The sequence below is a fragment of the Manis javanica genome, chromosome 1, assembly GCF_040802235.1.
Source record: "Manis javanica isolate MJ-LG chromosome 1, MJ_LKY, whole genome shotgun sequence".
NCBI lineage: Eukaryota > Metazoa > Chordata > Mammalia > Pholidota > Manidae > Manis > Manis javanica.
Window position 1 is genome coordinate 38764089 of NC_133156.1, and position 15429 is coordinate 38779517.

At 45.9% G+C, this 15429-nt stretch overlaps 1 protein-coding gene across 3 annotated transcripts in view; it reads left to right on the forward strand.

Moving 5' to 3' along the window:
• CYFIP2 (cytoplasmic FMR1 interacting protein 2) overlaps window positions 1-15429 on the forward strand; it is a 117266-nt gene that overhangs the window by 69996 nt on the left and 31841 nt on the right. For all 3 annotated transcript variants that reach the window (XM_037025120.2, XM_037025121.2, XM_017677272.3), the window contains 3 exons: window positions 10771-10914; window positions 12323-12413; window positions 13821-13951. In XM_037025120.2, coding sequence (XP_036881015.1) covers window positions 10771-10914; window positions 12323-12413; window positions 13821-13951 — 366 coding nt within the window. The remainder of the gene's footprint in view (window positions 1-10770; window positions 10915-12322; window positions 12414-13820; window positions 13952-15429) is intronic.

Genomic DNA, 15429 nt, shown 5'->3' on the forward strand with positions numbered 1-15429 from the left:
GAGAGGAGCTCTTTCCTTTGGCCAAAAAAGGGAAAATAGTCCCCTGCAAACCAATCCTTGGAATGGTACTATTTCTTCCAAGACTGCTGTATTTTCTCTCTAATTGGCTAGTTGTTTTTTGACCCATCTAGACCCTCTTTAAACAATGATTTCAAATGCAAAAATGCCTGTCTCAGTTATCCCACCACTGAATTTCATCCTCATCTCCCACCCCCTCAGCCCTGCACCTCCTATGTATATCCCCTGCACCTCACCTCTGTATCCTCTTCTTCTTTATTGTTGTCTGCTGTGGCATTACCTGGTTGTATGATGCTGGGCAAGACCCTTTTATTCTCTGGGCCTGAGGTCCATTATCTGTAAAGCTTGAATTTGGGTTGATCAGGATAGTAGGTAGAAAACATGAGTACAACCCCTGCCAGTCCTGAACCTCTGTCAGGCTTGCTAAGCCATCATGGTACTTGTACTGGTTTGGTTTGAGTGTCCCCCCAAAAGTCAGGTCCACAAAGAATCTCAGAATATGACCTTATTTGGAAATGGGCTCTTTCCAATGACAGTGCTCAGGTATAGTTTAAGGGACAGAAAGCCCTTAAATGACAGATATGTCATTTAAATTAAGGTAGATTTAATTAATTCAGGATCTTGAAATGCTATCATTCGGGATTTAGGAGGAACCCTAAATCCAGTGACCAGTATCTTTGAAAGAGAAAGGAGAGGGGAATTTTTTTAAATTAAGGTATCATTGAAATACAGTCTTATAAAGGATTCACATGAGCAACACTGTGGTTATTACATTTATTCATATTATCAAGTCTCCCCCACACACCCCATTGCAGTCACTGTCCATAAACATAGTAAGATCCTATAGAGTCACTACTTGTCTTCTCTGTGCTACGCTGCCTTCCCCGTGCCCCCCACTACATTATGTCTGCTAAACATAATGCCCCTTAATCCCCTTCTCCCTCCCTCCCCACCACCTTCCCTTTCATAACCACTAGTCCCTTCTTGGAGTCTGTGAGTCTGCTTTTGGTTTGTTCCTTCAGTTTTGCTTGTTGTTATACTCTACAAATGAGTGAAATCATTTGGTACTTTTCTTTCTCCACCTGGCTTATTTCACTGAGCATAATACCCTCTAGCTCCAGTCATGTTGTTGCAAATGGTAGGATTTGTTTTCTTCTTACAGCTGAATAATATTCCATTGTGTGTATGTACCACAGCTTCTTTATCCATTCATCTACTGATGGACACTTAGGTTGCTTCCATATCTTGGCTATTGTAAATAGTACTGCGGTAAACATAGGGGTGAATCTCTCTTTTTGAATCTGGGATCTTGTTTTCTTTGGGTAAATTCCTAGGAGTGGAATTCCTGGGTCAAAAGGTATTTCTATTTTTAGTTTTTTGAGGAACCTCCATATTGCTTTCCACAGTGGTTGAACTAATTTACATTCCCACCAACAGTGTAGGAGGGTTCCCCTTTCTCCACATCCTCACCAGCATTTGTTCCTTGTCTTTTGGATGTTGGCCATACTAACTGGCGTGAGGTGATACTTCATTGTGGTTTTAATTTGCATTTCCCTGATAATTAGCGATGTGGAGCATCTTTTTATGTGCCTGTTGGCCATCTGAATTTCTTCTTTGGAGAAGTGTCTGTTCATATCCTGGGCCCATTTTTTGATTGGGTTATTTGCTTTTTGGGTGTCGAGGCCTGTGAGTTCTTTACATATTTTGGGTGTTAACCCCGTATCAGATATGTCATTTACCAGTATATTCTCCCATACTGTAGGATGCCTTTTTGTTCTACTGATGGTGTCCTTTGCTGTACAGAAACTTTTTTGTTTGATGTAGTCCCACTTGTTCATTTTTGCTTTTGTTTGCTTTGCCTGAGGAGATGTGTTCAGGAAAACATTGCTCATGTTTATATTCATGAGATTTTTCCCTCTGTTTTCTTCTAAGAATTTTATGTTTTCATGACTTAACATTCAGGTCTTTGATCAATTTCAAGTTTACTTTTGTATATGGAGTGAGACAGTAATCCAGTTTCATCATCTTAGATGTAGCTGTCCAGTTTTGCCAACACCAGTTGTTGAAGAGGCTGTCATTTCTCCATTGTATGTTCATGGCTCCTTTATCATACATTAATTGGTCATATATGTGTGGGTCTGTATCTGGGCTCTCTAGTCTGTTCCATTGATCTATGAGTCTGTTCTTGTGCCAGTACCAAATTGTCATGATTACTGTGGCTTTGTAGCAGAGCTGGAAATTGGGGAGCATAATCGTCCTGCTTTAATCTTCCTTATCAGGATTGCTTTGTCTATTTGGGGTCTTTTGAAGTTCCATATGAATTTTAGAACTCTTTGTTCTAGTTCTTTGAAGAATGCTGTTGTTATTTTGATAGTAGATTGCTTTAGGCAGGATGGCCATTTTGACAATATTAATTCTGCCTACCCATGAGCACGGGATGTATTTCCATTTATTGGCCTCTTCTTTAATTTCTCTCATGGGTGTCTAGTAGTTTTCAGGGTATAGGTCTTTTGCCTCCTTGGTTAGGTTTATTCCTAGGTATTTTATTCTTTTTGATACAATTGTAAATGGAATTGTTTTTCTGACTTTCTTCTAGTTCTTTGTTAGTATATAGGCATGCCATAGATTTATGTGTATTAATTGTGTTATCCTGCAACTTTGCTGAATTCAGTTATTAGCTCTAGTAGTTTTGGGGTGCATCCTTTAGGAGAGGGGAATCTATACACGGCCTTGGAGTCCTCCACACAAGCATCCCCAGAAACTGCTTACCAGTCTGTCAGTCAGAGTTCCCACCAGAAGTGGAAGCTGTTTATTACTCCCCATTGTTTGATCCCAAAGTTCCTTTTCTTTCAAGAATCCTACTTTGCTTCCTTGCCCTTTTCCATTTCCCACAAAGGTTCATCTGTCTCTGAGAGTCTGCACCTCCCTGTTCCCCTCAACCTAGAAATGTGGCTACCATTCCACTGGGGAGATCACAGAGCACGTCTGAAAAAGAGAATGAAGTTCTGTCATCTTACTCCACCAAGTTTATGGTAATTTGTTGCAGCAGCCCTTGCTCATATAGATTTAGACCTGAAATATTTTACACATACTACGTTTTTAAAAGTCAGCCTTTTCTTCTTGGTCCTTAGTCAGAGTATCCCAGAGAACGCACGAGAGTCTCCTTGCGATTCACGTCAGTGATCCAGAAAGTTGTGATGCGTTGCCTGGTGCGTCGCAGACTCTCTCCTGGCCAAGGGGCTCTGAGGTCTGGAGTGTCAGGGTGCCCAGGGTCCCCTGAGTACACGCTTGCTCTGTGGCTTTCCTGTGGCATTCGGTCTTCCCAGGGGCTTTTCTAAAATCTGCTGTAATGTGTGCTAATGGTGACTCCTTGCTGAGCATAAAAGCGTCCCCTCCACTGAAGGGCCAACATGGTAGTTTGCAGGTGCCTTTTGTGAGAAGGTTATTTTGAGGGGAATGAAAATACCCAAGTTAGGGGCCTGTGGAGTGGTGAGGTGGAATTCAAGCCTTTGACGCAGAAAATGGAAATTTATTTTGAGTGTTCCTGGATGCCATTTTTTAACACTGAGCTTTTTATTTGAGAAGTTAAGGCACAGAGGCCTAGAAGTCCTGTTTTTCACAGATCCCTAGAGAAGGATGGGCATTCCTCAGGCCTTGTAATGATTAGCAGCAGAGCCTGGAGGGGAAACCGGGTCCCTGGCTCTGAGGCCAGGGCTGGCCCTGCTCCTTTGGGCTGTCACCAGTCACCAGCAGCCCCCAGAGAAGCCAGTGCAGCCCTTGGTGAACGAGACAAGTCATCTGGGGACGCTTGCCTCGGGATCGCACCCCAGCCACACTCACTCTTTCTCCACTTTTAGGGAGGCCCCTTCTGCAGCATATCTGAATTGTAGCCTCTTCAGCTGTGGGGCCAGGAGAGCCCTGATTGTTTACAACAGTAAATTACTGCCCGGGGACATCCGCCAAGGTCTGGGTCCCTGTGCCCTTCCAGAAGGTGGCAGTAAAGGGATGATGTGGGGGCATACCTCGGCCCCAAAGCTGACTGGCACCCAGGGGAAGGTAGTGGTGCAGAGTACAGGCCCTGAAACCCCAGGTAGGTTCAAATGCTGCCAGTGTGGGCTTGGACAAATTCCCTCACTTTTATATACCTGCATTAATTCCTCTGTAAATGTAAATATCAAAATTACTGCCTTATAGTGTGTTAATGTGGAAGTGAGCTGACCCCATCTCTGTAAAGTGCTGGGCTCAGGAATAGTAGCTACTTTATTAAAAAGAAAAGGTCAGTGGGACACAGCCTTTTCCTGAGGTGGCTGTAACTTCATCCAGAAGCTGTGGGCAAGGTGTGCACCCTGGCATGACACTTCCTCCTTTTTTCTGAAAACAGTTTTATTATTATTTTAATTAAGGTATCATAGATACACAATCTTATGAAGGTTTCACATGAGCAATGTTATGATTCCAACACTCACCCATATTATCAAGTCCTCTCCACCCCATTGCAGTCACTGTCCATCAGCACAATATAAAACAGCTTTATCATTTTTAAATATATATATAACCATGCATACATTAATATTTTAAAAGTCAAAGACAGCAAACTCATACAATTCAGAAATAACCACTGAGAACATTTTGGTGCATTGTACCGGTGTTTTCTTGTTTTGTCCATGCAGCAACTTTGAGGAAGGTCCCCCATTGTACAAAGGGGGAGATCAAGGCTCTGAGAAGTTAATTAACTTGACCATCATCACAAAGCAGGGTTGTAGCAGAGGAATGCTCTGAGCCTGGCTCCGTCGGTCCCTGGAGCTGGAGCTCCCGGCCAGCCTCTGCGGTGCTCTGCTCTTCTGCTTATGCTCTTTGCCTTGCGGTCAGCTTCTCTTGAGGAGTAGGAACAGGAACCAGCAGTACAGTAGATTCCAGAATGATGGGAACAGGCAAGGAAGTAAAAGACTTCAGAGGGAACATCCAACTACCTCAATGTAGCCAACAGAAGCAGGGAAAACACCGAATACATTTGGAAAAATACCATCAGCAAGTGTTTCCTTTTCTGAAGTCTCCTGCTCTGGAGTCTGGGGTCAGGTACCCCTGACTCAGAGCTCTCAGAGCTCTTCATTTAGGGTTAGGAATGATAATAAATATAAAAAACATTTAACAAGTAGCCTAATAACTGAAATTAGTTTATGAGTCAACCCTTTAAACATACTATTCTCTGAGTAAATGAGAGACTATCCTAAAACTACCTTCCAGGTGATAGAGATTATGGCACAAATCAGTCCTTAAATTGTACCAGTAATTTCCCAATGACTTTTCAGTCTTTAGAAATTGTTGATGTGATCTTTTGTTTGGTATGGTTGTCTCTAGCTAAACAATACCCTTGTCTGAGCCGCGATTTGACCTCAGGGAAATGGGTCATCCTCTCGCAGTGTCCTCTCCACTAGGTCAGAGTCCTCAGGCCCCGGGACCTAGTGCTTTGCCGCATCCTGCTGGGCTCATCCCAGCCGGGGCCGTGCCCTGCTGCCAGCATGCCCCCCCACGGCCTGAGCAGGGGAGCCTGCGTTGGCCCCACTGTTCTCATGTCCACATGGCACCTCTCCCAGGCTGCACAGCGGTATGGATCCCCCACTCCGGAAGAGCTTCGTCATATGGCCACAGTTGATATATATGGTGTAATATCCTGTATTCTACCTTGGGCGAGTTATTTAACTTTGCTTAGATTCCTCCTGTACTGCGTGGGGGTGATTGGACCTGCCTCACCTGGTGTAGTAGCCGACAGCGGGGGCTAGATAGCAGGTCCTCATCCTGCAACCCAGAGAAAGGGCTATACGGATGTGATTAAGTGAAGGATCTTGAGATGGGAGGATTATCCTGGGTCATCAAGATGGGTCCAAAATCCATCATGTGGCCTTAAAAGAGGGAGACACACAAAAGTTACACACATACAGAGAAGCCCAAATCTCAAGAGAGATTTGAAAATTGGAGTGAGGCAGCCACAACTCAGGGCACACTGGTGCCCCAGAAGCTGGTAGAGGCAAGAAATGGTCCCCCAGGGAGTCTGGAGGGAGTGTGGCCCTGCTGACACTTTGGATTTGGCCCAGTGATTCTGATTTTGGATCATGGATTCCAAAACTATGAGAGAATAAATTTCTGTTGTTTTACCAGGTTTGTGGTAATTTGTTAAAACAGCCACAGAAAACTAATACAGATGGATAGTGATAAAGGAATTACTCACACAAACTATTCATACACAGAGAAGCATTATACACTTGCATATCATATGGGTATAGGTTATTTAAAAAGTGATGACATTGGTTTCCTTCAAAAATGTTAGCATCTCTAAGTATTAAAGCTTTGGTTTGACATCTACAAACAGGAAGATGGGTCCCTGTTCTCCCTCTTACCTTCTCCAAAAGACTATTTCTGACACAAGACAAGGAGGAGCATCATCTCTAGAGGTCTCTACAGCAACTCCCTTGAATTTTCCCACCCCTGAGCCAAGAAGACCAAGAAGGAACCCAGATGGAGACTCAACCTTTCTTCTCACTGAATGCCAAGAAGAGACAGACAGAAACAGCAGCAGCTTTACCCAATCCTAGCAATGGATTTGAACCTGTAACTCAGGATCTATCAGTTGGTTAACCCCTCTTAGCCTGTGATCTTTCCCGACAGTGCTGTTGCTGTGGCATCCATTTACCGAGCCATGGTTATCTGGAGGGCATATGACAGAGTTGAGCTGCAGTTCTCCACCCTGATTCAGAGAGCCCTGTTTGTGTTTCTGGGCTGATGGTATTCAAATTGTTCAAGGAACATTAGAGAAATTTTAACTAAAACAGGAAATTAGAAGCACTTTTAATTCCTCTTGGGATCTCTGAAAACAGCAATTGTGATTCCAGAAAGCAGAGATGCAAATTGCTTGCAAATTCAGTTCACCAAATAAATAGACCTCATTGTTTGCAGTGCCTGGCTGTGTTTACCATCTGATGAGAGACCTTAGGACTAAAAGTCTGCAGCACTTTAAAAATGGTGAAAATGATCACTTCTATGCCTATTTTACAATCTTTTCAAAGTCTGTATAGAGATAATATTACAGTACTCAGATCTGCCAGATCAAACTCACCATACTTTCTTTCTCCTTAAAGTACTGTTTTGCCTTTTATTAAAAAATGCTCATCTATGTCACATATTAGTAATACGACTTAAATTCCTGAATCAGGATTATTTATTTATTGAGATCTCATAAAGTTATCTATTTTGTGCAGTGTGGATTTAAGCACACTTGATTGTGAGTGAGGATTCTAAACAGGCCCATTGGTTGGCTGTAACCTGAGTCTGCAGGATCAGCTCAGTGTCAGAGATTAGTAGTGAGTTTTCAACACCTCACATCATGTTGCCTTCCTGTTTTTCTTTGCCCAACCTCAGAAAATGCCCAGGCTCCCCTACTCCCACATATTCTCAATAGGGCCCAGCCTCCTGTTGAGCCAGCAGGTCAGACGGGTGCCCTGCGGGGGTGTGTGCATGCCCTATCCAGCATGTGAGTGTGTTTCCTCTTGCATGGATGTGGTGTCCTGGGAGGGGCGGGGGAGTGTGGGGAGCTGTCCACTCAGAAGGAGGAGTTGAATTCTGCTGTTTCAGGCCATCCTTCCTGACCTCTGGCCATCGAGGAGGCCTAAACTTCTGGTCTAGAACAGAATCCAAGACTGATGTAGGAACCTTAACAAGAGGCCTCCTGTGTGCATTGAATGGGTCTGTATGGGGAACTTCTTAAACCCTTTTAAACGATTGCAAAATTATTCTCCTCCCCTGCCCAGGACTGAGGAGGGCTGCTGAAGAGTTTCCATCCACTTGAATGTATTTTCACCTGTGCTTCCCAGGAAGCTTGTACTGGAAGCTCCTTGGGTGGGAGTGAGGGTTAGGAAGACTGCTAATCAGTATGAGCACCCAGCAGACAGCATCGGAGCTTGAACCTGTGAGGGAAGAGTGTGCATATGTACAGGGCTCCCTTCCAGCCACCTCTGCTGTGTTTCTCAACCTCCATGTGGACACTTGTAGCTGTGAGGGCTGCTACCCGACACAGTCTGCTGTTAGCTTCCATCTTAATAATACTGTAATTATTGAACAAAAATTGCATATTTGGTGCATTCCCTCAGCTGTGTTATCTTGGTTTAAGGCCAAGGATAACAAGAATACCATAGACTGGGTGATTTAAACAACATGCATTTATTATCCAGAGGCTAGCAAGTCCAAGATGATGGCACTGGCAGATCAGGTCTGGCGAGGCCCCACCTCCTGGTTTGCAGATAGCCTTCCCACTGCATCCCCCATAATGGAGAACAGAGAGTGAACAAGCAAGCTCTAGTTGTCTTCTTACAAGGGCATTAATCCCATTCATGAAGACTCCACCCTCATGACTTAATTACCTCCCAGAGGTCCCACCTCCTAATGCCATCACATTTGGAGTTAGGATTTCAGCATATGAATTTTAGGAGGATACAGCCATTCAGTGCATAAGTCATAAGTGTACAAACAGTTTCATGAGTTTTGACAAATGTATACTTCTGTGTAGTCAACAACCCAAGCAACATGTAAGGCATTTCCATCAACTGCAAGGTTCTTTCATGCCCCTTCTAGTCAGTGTCCTTCCCCCACCAGAGGTAAACCCTGATTTGTTTGGTGTTTGCTATATACTCCTCAATCCTAGAATGGGAAACAGGAGAATACAGAATGGGAGCTTCAATAATAGGACCAGAACTAAGATGTGCTCACTTAGGAGAGTATGCACATCCTAACTTTTAGGGTCCCAGAGACCTCACCCCCTCACCCTAATCCCAGCCCTTTTAGATAGAGTGGCCTGTTACAGAGACAGTAAAATGGGAAAATGGTATGGTCTGGCCCTGTGATCTGCTAAATCAAGCTTGGTGATTCATATGCTTCCAGGATTTGCTGTACTTTGACCTCAGTGAACACCAGGCTCTTAAGTCAGTTATATCCCCCTCCCTATATAAACTATTCCTGCCCATCACATTTAGAAATCCCTAGTAACTCTATAAGAGATTTCCTCCCCCCAGGTTCAGACAGGCTTTGCTGTGACAGTGCATCAGTGTTCACTGCAGAAGGCTGCTCTTGTTCACATTCCAACCTATATGTGGGCACTAGCTTGTAAACTATTATTCAACCTGCTGAATGTGTGGGTGTTCTGACTCCTCGCGTATTGTTCTTATTAGTGGGTACTCTAATTGTGTTCTTCATGTATCCTTGTTATTAGTGGGTACTCTAATTGTGTTCTTCATGTATCCTTGTTATTAGAGGGTATTCTAATTGTGATGGTTGTTTTGTAAAGTTTAGAATAATTCGTATGTAGTAAAACATACTTAACGTAAAACCTAGACTGAACATAATTAAGTTGTCCTCTGATGGCTCCAAAGGTAGTTGAGAATCTTGCATTCGTCCAAAAGCATCATTACAATTTCTGTTTAATTCCTACAGAATTTCTAACTAGCCAACACATAGAGAATTTCAGCTACTAGAATATCAGCTATGGTCTTCCCATATTTGCATATGCCATTTGCAAATTTTTATAATTCCAGGTAGGAAAACTACACTCAGAACCAAGTTTTAAAGTGAAGCCTTACCTAAAAGACCAGATATGGTTATAATAGAATCCAGCTTCCAAAGGCCACCATTGTAGGTAGAGGTGAAGAACGCAGACTTCGGAATCAAGCCTACCTGGGTTCAGATTAGGGCTCAGCTTACCTGTGAATTGTGTGACCGGACCAAACTACCTTGAGCCTCAGTCTCCTCCTCTGTGAAATGGGGCTAAGAATCATGTGTATCCATACATTTGCTGTGTGGATTAAATGAGATGCACCTGGAGGTCTTCCCAATGCCTGGCATAAGGCGCTCCCCTAAACAGCAGCATTTCAAAAGCAAAGGCAATGATGACTTTAGAGTCTTATAAGCCATGCGAGAACAACTGATGGCCTTATGTTTTGGTCATATATTCTCAGACAGAAAGAGATCTTAAAGAGAGTCCACTTATTAAGTGAAGGTGTCTCACGGAGTCCAGAGCATGACAGAAGGGGCCAGGGCTCTAGTCACCCGGTCGGCACCCAAGCAGAACAACTGTTCTGTCTCACACACTGGGTTCCATCTTTCCTGTGGACTGCTACTTGAAAAGTTATGGAACACCAGATGTAACCCAATCCCCTTATTTCACAGATGAAGAAACTGAGGCTTAAAAAGCCTAGGTGATTTCCCATGCACTTAGCAGAGGCTTCTGACTGCCAGGCCAGTTCATTCCCAAGACCCCATCTGTTAGAGATGGAGACAATTAAAAATAGAAGAAAATGTTGAATCAGCTATTGAGTCTTCATATGGTTCTTCTAGCGCCAAACATGTCTCTAGAGAAAGGAAGTCATCTGTCTTACCCTCACCCCATGGCTCAGTTTGTAGAAGTCCTGGTTTGTGTGTAGACAGTCAGTCATAGGTGGCAGGAGTCCCTGTAAAAATGATATTTGCCGGAAAGTCCTTTCTCCTCTTTGGCCAGGCAACTCCTGCTCCATCTAGTGATCTGTACTCCATCCTGTGGTTATTGATCATATCTCTCTCCATGGCCAGAATCTTATAAACCCATTCACAGAGTTCCCCGTGAGAGAGAGTGGATGACATCAGGTTTGTATCAGCAAAACATCTCCCACCAGCACTCATGCTGCATCTATTCAGTTCTCAGCTGCTTACTTTGCTACAACCTCTGTTTTCCAGCCTCTCAACATTGCCTATAGCCACATCTACAGCTCCTACAGGAACTTTGTGGGGCCCCCTCATTTTAAGACCATCTGCAGACTCCTGGGTTACCAGGGCATCGCTGTGGTCATGGAGGAACTGCTGAAGATCGTCAAGAGCTTGGTAAGGATGGACCTCAGTAAGGACTGGGACCTGCCTTCAGCTCTGTGTATAGGTATCACCACGGGAATCCTTTGTCCTTATCCCTTGGTTTCTCTTTAACATTTCTGTGCACCTTCTGATGTGTGGCTTTGCTTCTCATTTTTCTGACCCAGAGGTCGCCACTTATATTTATGACTGAACCCAACAATCCTGATTTTGACTGATTTTGAGGCCTACTACTGACTGCTCACACTCCCCTCCTGTACTGTGTTTTCTCATTTGAGTGTGGCAAATCTGTGACACATGTGCTGTGCTCTTCCCCTCCTGTGCTCATGGCAGACATCTCTAATCAATCACCATGCTTTTTCCCCCCTGGGATTTCTTGCTAAACACTGCTACCAATACTGTACTGGCATCAAGGGAACCCTGTATCTGCCCAGATATGATCATCTGAACCTCATTTAGTTCCCCACAACACTGCTAAAACAAAGCTGACATATTTATACATTTTCCTGAAATTTTGAGGTGACAAAAGAGTAATAACTGAAGTTACCATATAACCATGTCGGGAATAGCAAATGGGATTCACCTGCTAACTCCTCCTGTGGCAGCTGTGTGTGGGCCATGGGTAGTTAGAGATGGTGAAGCTGAATCCAGAGTTATATAGGAAAATGTGGAAATTGATTAAAGATGTCTGCCTTGGATACAGGATAAATGTGCTGTGTATTTTCCATGCTTTAATTAGATGATGTGTCTCCTCCAAACTTCCTGGCCTCATTTCATTTTAGCTCTTAGTCTGGAGCTCATATAAGTACCCCAGCTCTAGGAAGGATCCCATACCTAGAAATTCCCCTTCTGGAAGTCTGTGAGCCCAAGGAAGTAAGAGAAAGCTCCTTATTCTATATTATAAAGGCCCATTTCCCTTCTCTAGGGCAGATGTCCCCCACCTTTGGGCAAGAACCTGCTCCCACCTCCCAGGGAGCAACACCTCACTGTCAGGCAGCTTGGGCTAATATGAAAACACACTGCAGACTGGGTGGTTTACACAACAAATGTTTATTCCTCACAGTTCTGGATGATAGAAGTCCAGGACCAGGGTGCAAGCACTGGTGGGCTCTAGTGAGGACACGCCTCCTGGTTCTCAGCTGCCTTCTCACGGTGTCCTCCCACGGCAGAGATCATCCCTCTCTCGTCTCTTCTTAGAGGGGCATTAATCCCATCATGAGGGCCCCACCTCCCAGTATCACTACGTTGGTGATCAGGGTCTCAACATATGAATTTTAGGGGGATACAAACATTGAGTCCACAGCAACTACCCACAGTCCGCACAGAACCCCCTCAAGCTCCAGGAGGCCCACATTCAGCCCAGAGGGGCACATGGGCAGCAACGATGGCCTGTTTCGCTCATCTCGTACTCCTCTTTTGTCAGCTCCAAGGGACCATTCTCCAGTATGTGAAAACACTGATCGAGGTGATGCCCAAGATCTGCCGCCTGCCCCGGCATGAGTATGGCTCCCCAGGTTGGTGATGGGCAACAGGGCAGGGTGGTGACGGAAATACTCCGAGCCCAGCCACGGTGGAGGGCTCCGGCCGTCCACCTTAGAGTATGTGCTCCTCTCACATGCAGGCCCGCAGAGCGCTGGGCTTGCATCCTACCCCCGCTGCCACCAGCCTGAGGGCCTTGAACAATTCTTAATCCCTCTGGGCAGTAGTATCGTCCTCCATCAGTGAAGGTGAATGTCGCCTGTTGGGCCTGCCTCACAGGACTGCTGGGAGCTAGGAGAGGGCAGCAAATGTGCAACGTTTAAATAATGAACAGCCAAAGGGACAGAAGTCAGACAAAGACAAACACCATACAATTTCACTTAGGTGTAGAATCTAACCCACAAAACAAGTGAACAAACAAAATGGAAATGGACTCATAGACCCAAAGAACAGACTGGTGGTTGCCATAGGGGAGGGGTTGGGAGATGGGGAGAATAGGTAAAAAGGGAAAAAATCCGTGAAAATGTTTGATATCGCAACCTGGGTGATGGTTATGTGAGTATAGACACATGTCAGAATTCTTCAAGCTGTACATTAAGATTTGTGCATTTTATTGTATGTACCTCAATATAAAAAATTTTTTAATAATAAACAAACAATGAACAGCAAGGTTTACTTGCAGAAGTCTTCATTAGCTCAGCACCTCTAGGATTCCTTCCTCTGTCCATTTTTGGGAGACTGTGTCCCAGGCGGTGGTACAAAGTGACATTTCTAAGGTGAATCAAGGAACAGGAGTTTTTGCCACTCAGCTTCTGGGCAGAGAAATAATTCTTTCTTTTCCTACCAGTGAATGGAGCAGGGACTGGATCTGGGACCTGGAGATTAGAGATAGACGGAGACTGTGAGTTTGGCACTTGGTGTCTTTTCAGAAAGCCAAGATGTCAGGTGCTGGGTCTGTATGATTCACAACAGGAAAGGCCTGGGACCCTAAAGCTCTGGTTTTCAATCCCAGCAGCCACACTTAACTAGCCGTGTGAATATGGGCATGCTGCTTGCCCCTCTCCGAGCCTCTGGAAAAGGGAGTAACAGTGCCTACCTAGTTCATTGTATTGTTACAAGTATCCAGTGAGATACTGCAGATAAAGTGCTTAGCATGATATCTAACACCTATAAATAAACATTAATTCCTGTCATTGTTAGGAATTCAGGCAACTTTTTAAAGAGACTGGACAGATCCAGAGCTGTGTGTGTGTTTTGTTTTGTTCCAAAAAGGTCTGAGCCGGCCTCCTAGCTTTCTCTAGTGCTGAGCCCTGAAGGCAGGCTCGCCCGTGGGCCACGGGTGCGGGTTTGGCTCTTCGCTGTCCCATCGGGTCCTGGGCTGCTGCTCATAAGCCTGGCTGCTAGTCTCAGTTTCCTGCTAACTGTGTCCCTTCACCTGCCAGGGATCCTGGAGTTCTTCCATCACCAGCTGAAGGACATCATTGAGTATGCTGAGCTCAAAACAGATGTGTTCCAGAGCCTGAGGGAGGTGGGCAATGCCATCCTGTTCTGCCTGCTCATAGAGCAAGCCCTGGTGAGTTTCGAGCCCCAAGGAAGGGAGTGTCTCCAGGCTGGAAGGGGCCCCCAACCCAGCCAGATACTCTAGGCCCCGCTACTGCTGCCTGCCTGGGAGGCCCTGAGGCACAGACTCACGCCCTCGGTGTGGCATACGCACTACATCTCTATTCCATTTGCAGACAGCTCCAAACATTTGAACAGTGGGAGGTTCACAGTCCCTGGAGTTAGCTGCAGGACCTTGGCAACCTGTTGAAGTTTTAGTTTTCCATCCACTCATAAAACAAAAGAATTCCTTGTCCGGCGCTGCACTGGGGGTGTAGCAGCAGCCGGGCCCTGCCTCATGTCCTGGGGAGCAGCAGGGAGACTGCACTGAGCAGGTCTACACAGAAATGATGCGCTTACAATTACAGCAGGTGCTACGGGGGATGCGTACAGGGTCCAGTGGGAACATAAAACCGAGAACTTGGTGTGTCTTAGGGGAGAGGGAGGACCTCCCTGAGGAGGTGACCTGTGAGTGAGCAGGAGTTTGCCTGGTGAACAGCTGGGGACAACTACTCCAGGACGAGGGACGGGCAGGTCGTGTTATCTTCATTTGTTGTGAGAGGAGGCAGTGATTCTGCACCTAAGAGTAGTTTAAAGGCTGAAAGGAGACGACACATGTAAAGGGCATGCAGAGTGTAATGAGCAAAAGCATGTCTCCCTGCTGCCACCCCTCAGGACCACGCAGGAGCAGTGCACACTTTCTCTGCCACATTGTCCCTCCCCAGCCGCCAGCCCTCCTGGATGATTCAGGGGCCCACTCAGCCATCACTGTCCCTCCCAACCTGTGCTTGCCCCAGCCCTGCAGGCCAGGGGTCGCGTGCAGCCCAGCGGTGGAAGGAAGCAGAGGGTTGTTATCGCCAGGGCCGCTGGGCTAGGTGGGGACCCCTGGGCATCTGGTTCTGCATCTTCCTAGCCGTACGCTCGTTCAGCAAAGGGGCATTGTGAGCTCTGCCAGGCGCCTTTCTGGGTTGTGGCTAAATGGCATGAGTAAGAGAGACCAAATTACTGCCATTTTTATTCTGGAGAGGGAGGTGATTGAAGAAGTCAGCAACCAAAGTTTGAATTCAGGTGGTGGGGCGAGCCGAGAAGGACTAAACAGGGAAGGAGGCCAGAGAGAGAGAGACGCGTGTCGGGAGACAGGTGCTGTTTTGGAGATGGGAGAACGCAGGAGCGAACTGGTGAAGAGGCAAAGGGCACGGGTTGGGGCCTGGCGGGGGAGGCAGGCTGGGGCCTCTGGGCCCTGTGGGAAGCACCGGTGGGTCGGGAAATGGAGAGGAGGAGTCTGGCTGACTCTTTAAAGTCCCTTTGGCCTCGGGGAGAAGAACTGACTGTGAGCCAAGTGAAGGACAAGGCTGTGTCAGGTGTCCTGCCCAGGGATCCCCTCTGAGGCAGAAGGCCCTGGAGAGGGGAGGGAAAAGGAGGGAATCAGGAAGGCGATGGAAGAAAGGGAGA